Below are 19,002 nucleotides of genomic sequence, written 5' to 3'. Positions count from 1 at the left end.
ACAGTATTATCATTGGACCTGCATTATTGAAATGCATTTTGATCTTTCACCTTATTTTGTTAACAAACTATGGGTTATTGTTTTCAGAAAGTGTGGAATTTGTTAGCTCACACTTTTGGGGGACACTGCATTCTGGGTGTTTTCAGAACCTGCGAGCGGATGACGTGGTTGTGGGCGTGGTGTCTTCTGTCAGCGACTCTGGCGTCATCGCCAGTCTACTGTGCACGGAGACGCCAGGTCTCCTGAGGGACATCGATGAACTCAATGTCAGCGTGAGTATTGGCATTTCCGCCCGACCATTCTTGTATATATGTATGTTTAATTGCCCAATTGTCCATGCAGACTGCTAGCTGCTATATTTTGAATGTAGCATGTTCTGCTGAGCTTTAGAATGCTATGCTCACAATAAAGATAATAACAAAAATCAAGCAGTGTTTTTTCTTTGACAAATCAATTATATGTGAGCGAAGAGAGGAAGGGGAAATAATTTCAGCCAATGAGATTTTTTGTTCTATGGCTGAGGATCAGTCTGAGCCAATTGGAACTGTTTTTCTCCACTTCTGTCCTTGAGCCATCATTCCACTCCAGTTCACTTCCTTCCGGCACTCCTCATTAGAAAGAAAATGTCTGTGAAAAGAAAAACTGAGGATGGATTGACATCAGTAGCAAAGAAATGGGCGTCTGCACAGAGCTACCGTGAAGCTCACAGTAAAAAATACCTGTGTATTAAACTGTCATCTGAAAGGATGACCCCATCTGCCACACCGCTGGTTGCTGCTGTTTCCCATCCACTAATGGCGTCTCAGCAAGCTGCTCAACCAAACAACCAGCAACTCATTGCTGACTTGTAGCAATTATGCACCACTCTGCTTCCCGGTGCCACACCTTGCGCCTGCACCGCCCCTTGCCCACAGAGCAGGTACGTGAACTTCGGCAGTGCTGGTTTCTTCTGCCCCATCGCCTAACTCTGCTGTTACCCAGACTAATATCGGCACTTCCACATTGGAGTGCCTCTTGATAACTCGATCCTGCCACTTGGCAGTGCTCGGGCCAATCTTGTCTATCCCTTTATCCGTCAACACACAACAGCTGGGTGTCGGTCCTCTCGCAGGAGCTATTTGCGAGGTTGGACCGCCGTTCAGCTACAGGGGGATGCACATCCCATGGCAAGCTGACGGACTTGCCACCCCCTCGTCCACGACTCCCATAACACTGTCATGCCACATGCCCTGACCGTCTCGCGTCTGATGGCGACCGATTCGGACAGGGACGCCCAGGTCACTAAGGGACATTATATTTATTCCCCTTGTGGATGTATTCGCCTGTGTTGGTTACGGTGGCATTGAACCATGGACTCTCACACTCAGCATGACTCTCCTCCCTCTACAGTGAGGAAACGTCACACCAGGGGATATGTGCTCTAAAGACACCATCCTTTTCGCCGATTATCGGCGCCAAGGGAGGCAACTCTGCATTTGCAACCTGGCGGTTGACACTGTAGTTACTTCCCTTCTGCCTACACAGCACGTCACTCCTGCCCCCAGTGCTGCCCACCAACAATGTTTTTTCGGTTTCTCATTGGGTCCTGCTGCCCATTCATGAACTTCACACAACTTTGCACAGCAACTGCACCTTTCTTGCTGTTTGTCAGGCTATTGGCCACTGAACTTTTGGGTTCTTCATCCCCCCAAACTTTCACACAGTCCTCTGCAGGCAGCCAGTCCTATTTCCGTTCTTTTCTTGTTATACACAATAACAGGAAATAAATCACAATATTTCCCTTTCTATTCTTTTTGATTTATTATCAAAATCAACAACAACAACGACCCCCATCCCCCACCCCCACCCCCCCAAAAAAAGATATCTTGCTACATTATTACACATTTCTGTTTACATTTATAGATGTATACTTATCCCTCTGCATACACGTGTGTGCGCTTATGGGATAGGTTCATACGATTTTCATATTAACATGTACAATTATATTTCTATCTCTGTTCATTGACATCTATTCACTGAGATTCCCTAAATGGCAATATAGGCACACTTGCATTTGCGTCATTCTGTACACATTGCCCAGAACTCTCTGTGTCTACATACTGGCACATTATTCATATGTGTATGTACATCTCTTATATTGAGGTGCATACACAGATTCCTTTCCATTACTGATTATGCGCACTTACCCATTTACTTGGGTATATCTGTGCACGCTTATACAGCCGCTTATTTCTTGTGACTCGATCTCTTGTCATTGGCATATTCCTGACATGATCACTTGAGTTGATGGAGGTTTATAATCCCTTTGCACATATATGTATTCATTTTCATAAATTCATCCCTACCTTGCTTTCGGAGGACGACTGCACTCACAGACAAAACTGCCTCATTCACGCCTGAATGTATGCTCCTTCACATATCAATAGTGGCTGGTCCTTAGGGACCCACACACACTCCCTTCCCACCCACAGGGCTAAGGATGCCCTCTCTTGGTGCAAGGAGGGACAAGGCAACCCAACTCATTTGCCTACAATAATCACCCACAGGACTAGAGATGCCCTAACCTGGTACAAGGAGGGATGAGGCAGTCCAACTTAGAGGTGCCACTCTGGACACACATGCCCTTCATTCCTTCCAAGTTTGTAAGGCATCCCTTCTTCCCCCCCTTGCCTACAACAACCCTTGGTTTGCACCACTGTGGTTGTGACAACAGCTCCACACGGGCCCTACATCCTAGCCAGCCCTCCCATGAAGGGGTGTCTGTCTTTGCCTTCCAAGTTTTAGTGGACCCAAAAATTGCCCACTGGGCAGGAGACAATCACCCTAAGTCCATCTCTTCCACTCCTCACTAGTAGCAGAAGGCCTGGGTAATAATTGTTTCCCTCTATACTCGGGAGAAAGACATATTGACGAGGATGGGTGCGTCTCACAAAGCACAATGAACCGTTCATTAGCCACAGGGGCGTACCTTTCTGCCCACTCATACCAGCATGGCAGATGCTGCATTCAAGCCCATTAATTCGCCCTGTCACCTTGCTTGAACAGAGATCCAGCAATGACGTCTCAAACAATTGGCGTTTGAAAGCACTTTCTGCACTTGGTCTTCCCTGCCTGATCCTTTCATCCTCAACACACAACCACTGCTGTGGTTACAGATGGGCATTCCTTCTCAAGCACTGTCTTTCCAATGAGACACTTCCAGGGGTTTCTAGCCTAGACAGGCTATCCCATCATGGAGCCCCAGCCTTCAGTCAAGGGCCTGTCAGAGGATGACTTTGTTGTCACTTTGGAAGCAAGCACCATGTCTGTCAGACACATGGTTGCACCACAAGACCCCGTCAACTCCATCCGGCTTCCTTACATTTCGGCAGAACCTGCATGGTGGACACCTTATCCCTCAAGCGCACAGCAGCTGTTTCCTGATTTACCCATGCTGATTGGTGTCCTCCTAGGACCATTATATGATAATAAGTCGTGTACGACAATGACCATCAGAACAGCAGAGGAGGCAACTGCTGGCCCAACTATTCGGGCTGGAATTTGATCATACAATTTATAGTAGAGAGTGTTTTGCCCAAGTTGCATCCCCACTCCCTCGATCAAGAGGGCCTTAGGACTCACCATTGGGATGGATGCCAAAGGCTAGTTAGCCTCCAAGGCTTCAGCACTAAGTCACAGTGCAATTTGACTTCTAGTGTGAGAGACATAGTCCTCCATGAAAGACTAAGCTGCAAACGATTTCCCTTTGCAATTAAGAAACCACTGGTAATACAGCTCTCACTTTGCTGTTGGCCATACTGTAAACGTATGTCAGATCATTGATTTGATGTAAATGGCCAGTACAACACATCTACAGCCACTTTTCTCCCTGCCCCCGCCCGGCTCCATCCCAGACTTAGTGCGCACCACACACAGCTAGAGGCCTGTCATGGATCTGGTCCCCTTTCTCGCTAAAGAACCTTCAGCAAAAATGTTCCCCATGGAAACCCTCTTCCATTAGGAATTCCACCACAGAATGAGACTCAGTGACCTGCGGGCACATGAAGTGCACTCCCACAGCCTGATCCAACTCAGCCATTGACTGCCGACAACTTTTTGCAGGTTGCTCCAACACGCCACACTCAGGTAGAGAAGCCACCAAGACTTCTGTATACCCCTTCGTGATGGTACCTACCTGGGCCATTACACAGCCCTGTCCCAGAGACACCAGGGACCTCAATTCTCTTGTTGCCAAATGTGTGCCATTCTATGCATAGGCAACATGCCAGTGCTGTATTTTGGCAGCGACAAAAAAGTGGCGGGGGAGCGCCCATCGCCTGTCAGCTCGCATGGAGGAGCTCTACACATCTGGCTGTCACGCCAAAGGCAAGCCCAACATGGTGGGCTACCTCTGTCTCGTGCCACAGTTTCCTTCAAACACATATATCACTTCCATTATCAGCCCACAACTGATGTGGAATCATCAGATCAAACCGCATGTGCACCTCCTTGCATTGACGCTCAACTGCGCTCAAGTGAGACAACCCTATAGGGTACGTGTTTCCTTCCCTTCCTTTGATTTGAAGGGCTCTCAGTAAAGTGTGGATTCAACACACTGACCCGATTTTCTTGCGCTACATTTATCAGCACAGCTGTGGTCCACAGACCTCTCCCACAATACAGCTGTGGACCTCAGTCTTCTTTGCCTGCACCAATATCCTTAGGTGACACAGTACACTCTACCTTCATCGAATTCTACTTGAGGGACATCTATCGCTTTAGGGATGATGGCTCAAGAGGCGTTACCTCTGCGGTGGTCACACAACAGGCCATCGCAGCGCACTGGCAATAGAACAGATGAGCCCTCCACCTTGTCGTGCCATTCTGCACTTGTGGTTTCAGTTTCAGTTTCAGTAGCTCAAGGAGACGTCATTGCGTTCAGACAAATCCATATATGCTACACCACATCTGCCAAACAGATGCCTGACCAGCAGCGTAACCCAACGCACTTAGTCAGGCCTTGAGAAAAAAAACACAAAAAAACAACAAAAAAAACCAACTACTACTACTAATAATATGTGTAAGGCACAAAAACTTGATGAAGTCAACTATAGGCGTACAAAAAAACAACAAAAAAACCAAACTAAATATAGGTAGCGGCAGCCCCCATGGCCGATGCCGGGAAACCTATGAACGCCTAAAAAACTGACTAATTTTAAGTGCATTTTATCAAATTTGATTTCATTTTGTGAAAAACTATCCGACTGAAATAATTATTTATCGTCTATATTTTAAATTTTTACTGTGTTTGCTTTATGCAATGCGTGAATGAGTTCGCGGATAGAAGAAAAAGAAGTGTACTGTAACGCAAAACAGCGATCCTTGTTCAATGGCGGCCGGCGTCTTTCTGAGCGCGACAATGTAGTTTCAACCACACAGTGGAAAAAATCGCATCCGTTGCTTTCCATTCACTGGTTACTGTTTGAAAAACTGGGAGGCGTGAAAGGTGAAAGTTCAAGGAGAACTTTCGTGTGTTTTTTTCCAAGCCTTGGGCGAAGTAGGGTAGTTAGATCTGAGCGCAAAGTCAGGGGAAATTTTCGGCTATCTTTCAATGCCTTGCGCAGTTCGAAAATGAAATCTGACCCTACGTGATACTGTATGAGCGATAAAGAGCATTTTCTGCTGATTTCAATGGTATCCGAAACTCAGATTTTTGATCCATGAGCAATTTGCTCAAGCGATTCAAAAGCAGGTACCCCACTTCGTCAGTTGCGTTGGCCCAATCAACATTCGCCACAGGAGAGCGGCACTTCATCAACCACAAAAATGGCATTGTTTCTCCAGAAAATCTTAAGTTTCATCGGTAAGTTTTATATTATTTTTGAAAACGAATGTCTTTAGCACTTTCATGTACAATTGATCTGAAATTCTTTGAATCAGGATTTTTATCGATGTCAGTAACTGAGCAGCTTGGATCTATTTCATCAGTGTTTTCATAGCGTGACACTGTGTTTCCATCGGAATACGATTTATTTTTTTCTGAGTAAAACACACAAAAACTGTTGATACAGAATGAAAAGTGGACATGTTAAGGCCAGACACGGTAGTACAAAAACATATGAAATAAACTTGAAGTTTATGGCTTTCTGTGACATGGTATGCAAAGATATTGGACTAAACATGTCTAAAAAGGTCATTTTGTGCAATTTGTCATGACAGTTTCCATGGAAACGAATCCAAAATGGCCGACAAACAAAAAAATTAAAATCTTATAACTTCGATACCTTTATAGATATGTTATTTCTGTTTGTTTTATTTGATTTATTTGTATTTGTTCTTTATTATAGTGCAGTGGTATTTTGGAATTTGAATAAATACATTTATTATTATTTTTGTTGTTGAAATGTGTATAAATTCCTTGACATAATTTTTTTCAAATGACTGTATATTCATTCTTTTACTAGTACTATACAACCCACTGCACTATAATAAAGATGAATACACAAAGAAAGAAAGTACCAAGTTTGAACATGTTATCTTTTAAAGTTTTTGAGCATTAGCATTTTGAAAAATTGTATTACGAGGACAAAACACAAAACTGAGAAAACAGGAAAAGAATGAGATATGCTTGGTACTTACAAGAAATCACACATGTTGATGCTGTTTGAAGCTTTATTTAAGTGAATATAGTACCCAGGTGAAACGGACTATAAAGATTAGATGTTGAAGAAGCAAATTATGCGAAAAAAACGAAAATCACAAAAAATCATGATTTTGGTCAAAATTTCACTACTGTGTCTGGCCTTAAAACGGAGACCATGAATTCCCATTACTAATATTTGATTGATTTTTGCTTTAGTAAGCAAAATATTACCCGGGTCTAAAACCGGAAGTGCTCTGGACAGCATTAGCGTCGTCTGCTACAAATTCGGTGAGTGTTAAATAAGTGAGTAAAAAATTGTAATGTGGTTTCTTTTTCATTCAAAATCACACAAAAGTCTGATATTCTAGTTGCATTTTGCTTCTATAGCTGTGAAACTTTATATTAATATATACAGATAGATACTATGCTCTCACATTCCAGAAAGAACAAGAACACCAATTCATACTAACCCCTCCCCCCCTCCCCCACGCCCCTCCTCCCCCTCTCTCCTTTGCAAACTTCACTTTCATAATTATCTGAGAGTTGTATAGTCATTCCCCTCCCTTGTCTCTGAGTATCTCCCACCAATGGTAAGGAGAGGGGAGGGGGTTGTCAATGGTTGTGGCAAACTTGGCACTGAGCCAAATCACTGATGACTTGCTCCAGCTGAGAATCCCTGACTGCTGACAGTGATATAACCCACTACCTCCTCCCTCTAGTCATCCCCCTTCCCCATTTCTTTCCTGTCAGTGGAGTAGGTGTGTGAGAGAGAGAGAGAGAGAGCCAGAGCAAGTTTGCATTTGCACATGTATGCTTGTGAGTATGTGTATGGCTGAGTATGAAAAAAGTGTAATGTGAAGAGATACATGATTAATTTGAACAGTGCAGTCAACATCCTGTTTCTTCAAAAATTTAACACCAATTTTTAACAAACTAAAATTAGTAAAAAGAAAATCAGTACAATAACACCCATAGCCTAAGTTGTACATCAGGTTCAGTCAAGTCAAACTATATAACACAGGAATCCAGCCATTAACCCCTTCACTGCTAGTACGTTTTGCTATGGCCTATGCTGAGAAAATTTTCAGAAAAACAAGAAAAACACGCCAATGATATTAATTTGCTTATATTTCAAAAAGTACTGAAGATAAATGCATAAAAGTATATATCAAATGAAAGGAAAATGAACCAAGATTTTGTTTTTGATACTCACATGTTCAAATAATGAGTCAATTTGACAGAAAAATTCCATCAAATGCATTAATAAAAAAAATTGGGATTGTCATTCCATCATGTAGGTGCTACAATATCAACCAGGTTATCAACCTGTCTTTCTTGTGACTGTTGTGATCAACCACACACACTGTCAAGGCTGAGCAACAGTGTCCAGGTGCATAAGACTCCAACACAGTCCACACAAAGAATGAAAAGGGTGTACTCACCCAGGATCTATCGCCAGTAAAAACGCTGTGTACTTGCAGAAACAGTCTTCAAGACACAGTGCTGGTTTGCTGGGGCAGTCTGGGCAGTAGAACCCCACACCCTTTCTTTGTCCTTTCTTCCAGCAGACTCTGCACCTCCTTTGTGGCCAGGCCTTCTGTGGGGTAGGTGGGATGAAGTGTCGTCCACACAAGACAAACAGCGTGGTCATCTTTAGCAGTGTCTTGGTCACCAAAAATCATGGCACTAATTACATCCTTCTGAAGTCCAGGAGTGTACTGCTGTTGCCTGCTTTTTTGTAGAGGATGTGTGCATTCAGCATGGCAATTTGTAGAAAATGCACACACAGCTATTTGTACTACTTCAAGGTTTTCCTTGTGACATCGTAGGGCTGCAGCTGTTGGTCATGATGGTCCATGGCACCCATGTTTTTGTTGTAATCCAGAATTGCTGGAGGCTTGTTTACTGCCTTTCGGTCTTGCTGCTGCTGGTCTTCAGTTGTAGGTCTGTGGCAAGTTGTCAACTCCAGATAGTCCAGGATGAACATCATGATCATCAGCATGCTGCATACCTGAAACACATTGCATAAAAGACTAAGTCTGTTGGGTTTGGGGTTTTTTTTTTTTTTTTTTTTTTTTTACATATAAAAAGATCATGAAATGGTACCATTTTATTTCTGATTGTTTTCAGAAGCTGAAATACAAACACACACATACCTACCCCACCCCCACCCCAAACCCCCAAAACACACACACACTGAAACTGGTTCATGGTATGCCACACCCCCTTCATTCTCTCTTTCTCATACAAAACAAAATGACTACACATCACACACACACACACACACACACACACACACACACACAAACACACACACTTCTACAAGTGTTGCATTTACAAAGTAATTTAGGCATACAGTTCTGTATATCATTCTCTGATTTCAGTTTTATAAACATCATCTCTTCCCCCCGCACCCCCCCCCCCCCACCTCCCTCTCTGTCTCTCACACACACACACAACAACAACAATAACAACAACAAACCAATACACACTCAGGAACGAACACACAGAAAGCTGCAGGCGAGCGACACACGCTGTCATCAACAATTAGCCAGCCAGCAAGCCACGCCCCCCTGGGCTGTGATGGTCAGACACAGTACCCACGTGACTGACTCTCACTCACACACACTGATCAGTGACTGATGAAGCCACTTACCACAGCTAACACATTCAAAACACACACAATGCAGTCATATTCATTGTTACAACAAACGGAGAGCAAATAATAAACTGACAAACCTCGAAAACACCCACCTGCATCTTGAATCAGCTGAGCTTGTTTGTCTTCAGTTTGTCAAACAACGCCACCTCCCACCCCCCTCCACTGTCAAAATCAGCGTCTTCGGCATCAACTTCACGCAGTTCTGTCTCATTCAGTCCACAATCTTCATCTCTACTGTTTGCATCGCGAAAGAATTCTTTCAATACAAGTGCAAGTGTTTGGGTTCGTCTGCGTTCAGCCATGGTTTCGCAAACACAACTTGAGCTTCGTACAAACTTGCAAAACTTTCGCCATAAATATGACAATCCAATGAATAATTTTAGCTTATGGAACTCAGGAGATAAAGAGCTCTCAGGGGAGCTAATTTAATGGTTAGCAGACTGTATTTTCTGTAATGCGGGACTCGAAACATAGAACGTTGTAACATGACGTACGGCGCACGTCAATACAGCATTGCTGAGCGACATTTCATGATGTACGTCGTACGTCAACAGCGCAGTCAAGAGGTTAAGAGAGTATAATTGTGTGTGTGTGGGGGTGGGGGTGGGGTGGGGGGAGGTGTTCATGTAACCCATGATATGCTGTGCATCTAGACTGCATGAAACAGAAAACAAAGGGAAGTAAACATATTTCATGAAATGATAAAATGCAAAATACCATGCACATATTGTGAATGAAATATTCAGTTTGATATATATCTAAGACATGCATTCTCACATACACACACAAATAAAGGTGAGTACACAAAATATATATCAAAGAATAAGATACTAAGTATGATGTGCATAATAACAATAAAATATTCAATATTAAGTAATCATATATATACATAAGACATTAAGTAATACTTTCATCTCAGTCATGAAATGTAGCACCCTGAAGTGGAATATCTGACTAAATAATCGCATGCAACAAAGACATCCATAAGATGAACAGTACATGTAGATGGCAAAGTTCTTGTCAGCAACTGGAAAGGACAGACCCCCAAAAATTCAGCCTCAGTTGTCAAAGCATAAGTTGTTGCTGCAATCTGAGTTATTGTGTGAAAGGTAAATGCGGCCATATAGTTCAGTGCAGTGAATTTTGTGTTGCTGTTGAATGAATACTTACCTGTTGGTATGCCATTTTATAATTCTGTTATCATAGTGTTTTCCTCCCACTCAAAACACTCAGAAATTGACAAAAGCCTAAACATATATTAAAATGAGAGCTCTGGTTTTAAGTTTTAAATTGAACATAACATTTGTTCTTTCTTATGAGCTGATCTGTGTATCTAACATGTTGCAGAAACAGCTGCTCATGTCAGGGCATGCAAGACCTATTCAGTGATCCAAAAAGGCCAGTGTGAACATCTCAGGTAGCGAGCAGCATGTTATTGCTGATGCCAGGAAACCTGTGAGTGCCAAAAAAGAGATTTTTTGGTGTGCATTTTCTCTTGTGAATGCCATTTTGTGAAGAAATAAAGATGCATCATCCACCTTTTATTTCTTATTTATTGTGGTTCTTCTATAATGAAATGCATGACTGGGTTCATGGATGGAAGAAAAAAGCTAGAGAGCTGAAAGAAAATAGATTCATATATCTGTCATTTTTGCTAGCAACTTAAGTAATATTTGCTCCCTCCTGGGAACCTTTGTCGTGGAATGCCCCATCAACCTACCCATTCTGTATAATGCTCTCAAGTTGCATTCGTTTAAAAATTTGTAGTAATTTTGCAGAAGATGATCAGCCTAGACCACTGGTAAGTTATTGTGGCTGCAACTTCAATATTTTTTTCAAAAACAAAAATTGTGAAGAAGTCTCATCCGCAGCATGCACCCTTTTTTAATGAGAAAATCAGGTATCATTCCTTTTCTGCCAACTTTAGAGGGAAGTTTTAAGGTTGCTTTTAATTTATTTTGAAAGCTGACATTTAACTTAATACACACACAAAATTTCATGGTCCTGCTTGTGACAGTTACTGAAATATTCATCTTTGCAGCATGCTACTCCAATAAACAGTCTTTTTTCCGCTGGTCAGGTTGAAGATTTTTCAAAGTTTGAGACTCTGATACTTAAAATTCAGTCAACTGTCCTGCCTGAAAAAAATTCAGTGCACTTTCTGTGATGTATTCTGCAAGATATTTTATTATGAAATGCAACTGTATATTCGTTTCAGTGCTGTAGACCTTCAAAGTTGCTATTCTGTGCAGATTGACACGTCTTGATTTTCTATTTCCTCCTTCTTTGACAGACATATTTTCCAGTTTCTTTGCTGCTGAAGTGTTAGTGTTTTCTTGTGCAATATGCCATTATCATATGGCTTTTAAAAGTATATGACTTTATGAGTTTTCATTACAGTACCCTCATGGACAGTACAGTATAACTGTGAAAATGTGAAAATATTAAGCACTAACAGCATGTACGCATCGTCACATCTTTAAAATGGAATATCTTCAGAACCAATCAAGATATTCACTTACTTTTTTTGTTTGTTTTTCTTATATTGTCATGTTGTTTGCCAAAAATCACATTTCAGTCATTGTAATGAATATTTAAATTTTCACTGCCGCCACCTACTAAATAACTGACTAAAAAAAAAAAAAAAAATGCAAGGATGTGCACATGTGGTTTGATCTAATGATTCCACATCGGTTGTGGGCTGATAGTGGAAGTGATATATGTGTTTGAAGGAAACTGGGTCACGGTTAAGAATGTGTAATGTAAAGGAAATTTTCTTCTTAAAATTATGTTTAAGTAACATACTTACCGTAACCCACATTTAAGACCCTCCCATTCCTCCCCGCTTTCTGTTCTTCCTGCACACTGTGCTGGTTGCGGCAATTTGCCGTAAAAAGAGGTCACTATCAGGGGGGGGCAAAGGGGAGGTTACCTACTTCCGGGAGGTTATCGGCCGTAGCAACTTTCGTTTTCTCCTCATAGGCTGATAGTAGTTTGCACAGGACAGGAATGTCAGACCCCTGCCGGAGTCTGCACTAGTGGGTCACAGTAAGTATGTTACTTAAACGTAATTTTAAGAAGAAAATTTCCTTTCATTGTTATGTGCGCACAGTTCAGGTGAATTGTCTGCCTATTTTGAAGGGAATCTCCATTGTAAACTCTACAGTAGACAGGGAAAAAACAACAACAAAAGTTCAGAATTCCTTAGTTTTAATAGTTGTTGAATAACAAAACTTTTACAAACTGAATCAGTTTTCTGTCTGTGAATTGAAGAGATTAGAATAAATTGAAATTCATACGTTTCTTGAATGTTCAAGTGATACTATTAAAGGCTCTCTCTGTACATGTGTGTGTGTGTGTGTGTGTGTGTGTGTGTGTGTGTGTGTGTAGCATTCTTTCATGTAAGTGTGTGCAATGTGCTTGTATGTTCACTTGTGTGCTTGTTTTTCAGTATGCATGTGTCTGTGTCTGTGTACATGTTTGTAAATGTATGTGTAAATTAGTTTGTCTGTGTGTATATGTGTATGTGTATAGTTGCTTCTCTGTTGGGGGTGTGCACTTACATGTGTGTGTATGTATATATGTATATATGTGTGTGTGTGTTTACGGCTACATGCATGTGTGTATGTGCAGGCTTTCTGTCCAGCCAAGGAACTGCCCCGCATGTTTCCCCACCAGAGTCTGACAGAGGCTTACCATCCACGTGATGTCTTCAGGGGTCAGTGGGCATCCCCTCCCTTGTTTTTTTATGTCTATAATTGACAACACAAGCACACAGACACACACACACAAACACACACACACACACACACAGTATTTATATATTGCTGAATCTTGTGCAAAGCACTTTGAAACCGTCCTTCACATGCATGCGTAACGTTATGTTTCAGAGGGATGAAAAAGAGAACCTGTCCTACATTTAAATACTCAATTGTTTACCGGCAGACGCATTTGCTCATATCACATAAATGGATACAATGTGAATCTGAGTAGTTATGATGAAAAACAAAACAAAAGGATGTGATGTTCTGGTGGTGGTACAGATTGGACTGGAGATAACTTTGTTCTGAATATCAGATGCCATCTGTGGCCAAAAGGAGATTTCTCTTTTTTCAATCCCAAGATGTACTGTGTGGATCTTATCCAACATCTCTGGTGTGAGTGATGTAGGAACAAAGATGTTCTGGCCTTTGAAAATAATGCTGTTGATTACGGATATTTTATCATAGAAGTTCCAGCAATCCAGAATTGATTTCTTGCAGTCTTGTTGATGTCAAGGCCAACCTTCCTGCACAGCTGCTTTAACCCCTAGGCTGCCTATATGACGAGATAACTCGTCATCGCAAGCATGTATGCTTCACTGCCACAATGATGAGATAATAATAATAATAATAATAATGATAGTATTTATATAGCGCTGAAACTTGTGCAGAGACAAATCTAAGTGCTTTCACACCAGTCATTTACACGCATGTATAACTCTAAAACTGAAGAAACTGAAGACATGGAAGAGGCAGGGAGGGAGGCTATCTTGTGAAGAGGTGGGTTTTAAGGCCAGACTTGAAAGAGCTGAGTGCAGAGACCTGACAAAGCGAAAGAGGAAGTTCGTTCCACATGGAAGGTCCAGAGACCGAAAGAACGGCGTCCAACAGTGGAGTGTTTGAATCTGGGTATGCGTAAACAGAGGCGATCCGAAGCTGATCGTAGAGAGCGAGATGGAGTGTAGAGGTGAAGGCAGCCACAAAGATAGGAAGGGGCAGATCTGTGAGCACAAATAACTTGTCATCGAAATATTCTGACTTTTCCCTGGTTTGTATTCAGTTCGTTGACAAAAATACTGGTCGCTTTAGCTTGGGGAATCTTTCTAGATTCTATTCATAGCTAGAAACACCATCTACGTCATGAGGCAGTCCTTTATTTGAACGTTTTGGTCGGGTTACTGCTGCAGTGTTCCTGGCTCCTTCCCTTGCTTGTTCAACAAAATGTCGGACTGATGCCGTGCTCAAGACATGCGATCATGGTGAACTAAATCAACCAAGATTGCTTTCTTTAGCTGATGCTCAGAAAGAATTGAAGCGTAAATTTGAAGGAGAAGACAGTGATGGACATTTATAGGAAGATTTGATATAAAATAAAGGGAGCAATCAAGAGAGTGGCCAAGATACGACTATCAGTGAGTGATGCCGGCTGTACAGCTGTAGCAAAGACAGAAAGTGACTAAATTATTAGCAGGACACAGCGTGACCGATATTCTTGGCACTCAGCCAGTGCGGTCTGTGACTCTGTGAGAGGGGTGAAGAGGAGCGGGGTGGAGTCTGAGGGGGCGTGGCCTCACATCCATATTATCACTTGGAGAAGTCACAATGCATTGTGTATCTATCTCTTTAAAAAAAAGTTTTTATTGTGGTTGTTCTAGTATGATTTTGTGTGTGCAGATATCCATTTGTCCAGAAAATGTGATATTTTAGTGCAAATTACCTGACTAATGTTTGTAATGAACAAGTTGAAAATGTGACAAAAAACAAAATACTGATTTCAACACAACAGCATATCACTAAAAATATATAAAATGGGAAAACATCATATGTTTTGTATTCTTTATTCATTTTCCTTTCAGAAAATATATACTTTTATGGTCTTTCTCCAATAACAAAGAGCACAGAATTTTTTGAAAATTTATACCCGTTTTTTGTGAAAAAACCCTAGCAAATAGATTTCACTGGAATCTTGTTTTGCATCTAAGAGTCCTCTGAGATGGCAAGAGTATCTGTTCCACCTTACTGTCTGAGGCATACATACTAGAGATGATGGTATGCACCTGGACGTCAAGATCTTCAGAAGACTGATCATCTGCTTCAGCTGGCAAGAACTTCCGTGACAGTGTGTCTTTGACAGGGATGTTCTTGCCTGGTACATGATGAACTCCATGCTTACTAGCATCGACCTGGAATGAGATGGGTTTGCTAGGGTCAAAGTAAGCGAGTATAGTTGACTCAGGATTACGTCTTTGGCTTTCTTCAGGACTTTGTCTTGTTTGTGGTCCCAGATGAACTCTATTTTGTCCTGGAGTAGATTTTGCATGGGTTTGGTTATCTCTGTGGAGCAAATTCTGCTCAGTAATTTAGCATACCAAGCATGTTCTGGAGTTCCTTTTTAATGTTTGGTGCTGACATATCTTGCACCACTTAAACCTCAGCTGGATCTGGTTTCAAGCCTTCAGATGAAATGATGTGTCCAAAATAATGGACTTCATTTGCTCCCGCAACCAGTTTGTCTGAGTTCAGTTTCAAGTTTTTGGTGCTGGCATGCTCAAGTGTAGCTAGCAAGTTTCTGTCATGCTCTTGCCCTGTTCTTCCTGAGATGAGTATGTCATCAACTAGGGGTGTAACGCCTGAAAGATCTTCAGATATTTCATCCATCTTGTGCTGAAATTCATCTTGGGTACTGATGAGACCAAATGGTGATCTGAAGTGGTACCCTCCAAAATGAGTGTTAAATGTGGTGTAATACTGATAGAATGATTCATCATTCAGCTTCAGGTGCCAGTAACCTGAACTTTCGTCAATTTTGGAGAAGTACTTTGCACCAGTCTACTTGGCAAATGCATCTTCAAGGGTAGGCATTGGGTAGTGAGGTCTCTTGATGGCAGCATTTTAGTCCCTTGGATTAGGGCAGATTCTCAGCTTCCTATTCTTTTTTTCAACAACGACAAGTGAATTCACCCAGCCTGTCAGGGTGATCACTTTGTCAATAACTCCACTGGTTTCCATCTTATCCAGCTCTTCCTTCAGTCAACGTGTTCAGAATGCGTTATTTTTGCCAAGTTTTTGCATTGTCATGTCTTTGCGGGAATTTGACTGCTGCTTGATCATTATCGCCAATTGCTGACTACTAAGAGTGTTGAATTGCACTACTTTGTGATGGTTATGCAGTTATTCAGATTTCTTGGTAAAAATTGACAGTTTGCTGACCATTTCTGACTTCTGCTGATCATTGCTGACCATTACCGACCACTGCTGACCACTTCACAAAAGTTGTCAGATTTCGTTGTTTTGTCATGTTTGTGCATTATTATCATGCCATGGCAGGTTTTTGACTGCTACTTGACCACTGCTAACCACTACATAGTGGTTCAGGTTCTTGATAGAATTTGATCCAACTGGCCACCACTGACTACTGCTGATCATTGCTGACCATTACTGACCACAACTGACCATCATCCAAAAGTTTACAGAATGTGGCATTTTATCATGTTTATGTAACTTGACTTCTTGACTTGGTTTCACTGCCCAGTTCTGACTGGTGAACAGAAGTATCCAACTTGCATTATGTGAATGTTTGTTTGGTTGTATGCGTTCTTTCTTATGCAACATTTGTACTTTTTTACCTGCTTTGATTGCTGACCACCACCCAAAAGCGCATGATGAAACAAGTATAGATGTGGGGGAACTTTGACCTTTTGGAATATAGACCTGGGGGAATTTACAAATTGGGGAATATAGACCGGGGAGAATATAGGTATTGGGAACATAGACATGCTCCCAGAATTTCTAGAATGGAGCTGGTAGGTGTGCAGAAGTTCAGAGGTAGGGGTAGGGATGGGGGTGTTGGCAGAGTGAGGTGGGAGAGGGTGAAGGGACAAGTAAGGCAGCGAGGATGGGCACATGATGGGTTGGAAGGCTGGTGGCTGGAAATGTTTCAAGGGGGGAGATGAGGTCCACAAACTTCATCTCTACTATTTGCATCATGAAGGATTTCTTCCAATATTTGTGCAAGTGTTGGGGTTTGTCTGCGTTCAGCCATGGCTTTGCAAACACAACTTGAGTTTCATACAAACTTGCAAAACTTTCGCCATAAATATGACAATAGGTGAATATTTTTAGCTAATGAAACTCAGGAGACAAAGAGCTCTCAGAGGAGCTAATTTAATGGTTAGCAGACTTTTTTCTGCAATGTGGGACTCAAAACATAGAACGTTGTAACTTGACGTACGGCGCATGTTGATACAGCATTGGCGAGCGACATTTCATGATGTCCGCCATATGTCAACAGCGCAGTCAAGAAGTTAATGGCCAGCGTTCTCTTGTTTTCAAACGTCTTTATGCCACTAGAGCACAACATCCTCCAGCGAGAGCGGTCAAGGGCATCAGTTTCCCAGGAAGCTATGTCTGTGTCACAGGCTTTGAGGTTTGTCTTCAAGGTGTTCTTGAAGCACTTGCAGTGTCTTCCAAGTTCGCGGTGGCCTTTCTTCAGCTGGCCATGCAATAGCATCTTTGGGATCCTGCTGTCTGTCACGCGGACAGCATGCCCTGTCCAGCGTAGCTGGCACTGGATCAGCAGGCTTTCGATGCTGTGCAGGCCGCTTCTCTCTAGGACCTGGAGGTAGGAGACCCTGTCTTGCCACTTTATGCCGAGGATCTTTCGTAGGCATCTCTGGTGAAACTGCTCAAGTTGTTGAATGTGACGGCAATATGTTGTCCATGTTTCACAGTTGTACAACAAGGTGGTCAGCACAACAGCTCTGTAGGTTTTGAGTTTGGTGCTGAGCCTGATGCCTTTGTTGTTCCACAGCCTGTTGTTGAGTCTGCCAAAGGCGGAGCTGGCCTTGGCGAGTGCGCACCGTCATTTTTGCATCAAGACCTCCGTTGCTGCATAGGTTGCTGCCCAGGTAGCAAAACTTGTCGACTGACTTGATCTCTCTGTCATCAGTCTTGATTGCAGGTGGGGGCAAGGCACTGGCGTTCTGTGAGCTAGCTGGTTGGTACATGAACTTGGTCTTTTGTAACCACAGACACTTCCAAATTGTAGCAGTGGAATGGTCAAATGTGTATGCACAGAGGATATCAACAGTAGAATCAGTATCAATGTCACCTAGACATATACAAATTGATTTATACACACACACTCACTCACACACATGCACATGCTGTACTGGGTATTAGCATAGAGTACTAAAAATATGGGAAAAAAGAGGTCTTGGTGCCAGTCTTGCATGAGAAACTCCAGAAAGTGTTCCTCATTCAAGTCATGGCCTTCACCAACATCAGCAACAGCTACTTGTTTATCTGCTGCTGAGTCACTGTCTCTGAAACCATGTGTTTCACTGCCAAAACTTTCGCCATTTTCATACTTGCTAATACTGTTGTGGGACCAACCATCAGTGTCTAAAGATTTATCATCATCTTCATCAACACTGGAGCCAGCAGTCATGACAACTTCTATCACTTCCCGAAAGGAAACCAGCTTTGCAATCAGTTTTGAGCCTCAGTACTTGCCGAGGTTGAGGGAGACGCCACCTTGTTGAGCGAGCGAGAAGGTAGAGTGGGGACGGGCTGGTAAAGGGAGTTTGTTGTTCTGTGTGACAGGTGGGGCATGTATTTCACAGTGTTGGTACAGTTATGAAAGTGTGGAAAAGTCTTGGAAAAAATGAGAGAACCATTTCCAGGGCCTCAAAATCTTGGAATTTTAACATAAAGACCTTGATCAGTACCATTCAACAAAGAGCTTAATGCATAAGCAAAAAAAAACCAAAAAACAAAAAAAAACCCACAAAGAAAACACAAAAAACCCTGATGAAAATTGTACATGGATACTGCTGGTCTCTTTCATCAGTGGTGATGCAGACAGTTCTTTATCTAAGTCTGGCTTTGTGTTTGGCATAGAAAATTATCAGTCTGGTTTGGAAAAAAAAGTATGGAATTCTGTTTGACCACATGTA

At 42.2% G+C, this 19,002-nt stretch overlaps 1 protein-coding gene across 3 annotated transcripts in view; it reads left to right on the top strand.

The window, feature by feature from the left end:
- LOC143275203 (uncharacterized) overlaps positions 1-19,002 on the top strand; it is an 82,432-nt gene that overhangs the window by 30,173 nt on the left and 33,257 nt on the right. For 2 of the 3 annotated variants that reach the window (XM_076579176.1, XM_076579174.1), the window contains exons 5-6: positions 147-272; positions 12,918-13,002. In XM_076579176.1, the coding sequence (XP_076435291.1) occupies positions 147-272; positions 12,918-13,002 (211 nt within the window). Of the gene's footprint in view, positions 1-146; positions 273-9,898; positions 10,740-12,917; positions 13,003-19,002 lie in introns of those variants that run through there. The other variant, XM_076579177.1, reaches the window with a different exon arrangement.

The sequence above is a fragment of the Babylonia areolata genome, chromosome 30, assembly GCF_041734735.1.
Source record: "Babylonia areolata isolate BAREFJ2019XMU chromosome 30, ASM4173473v1, whole genome shotgun sequence".
NCBI classification, from domain to species: Eukaryota; Metazoa; Mollusca; class Gastropoda; order Neogastropoda; family Buccinidae; genus Babylonia; species Babylonia areolata.
This window is presented reverse-complemented; position numbering and strand designations above follow the sequence as displayed.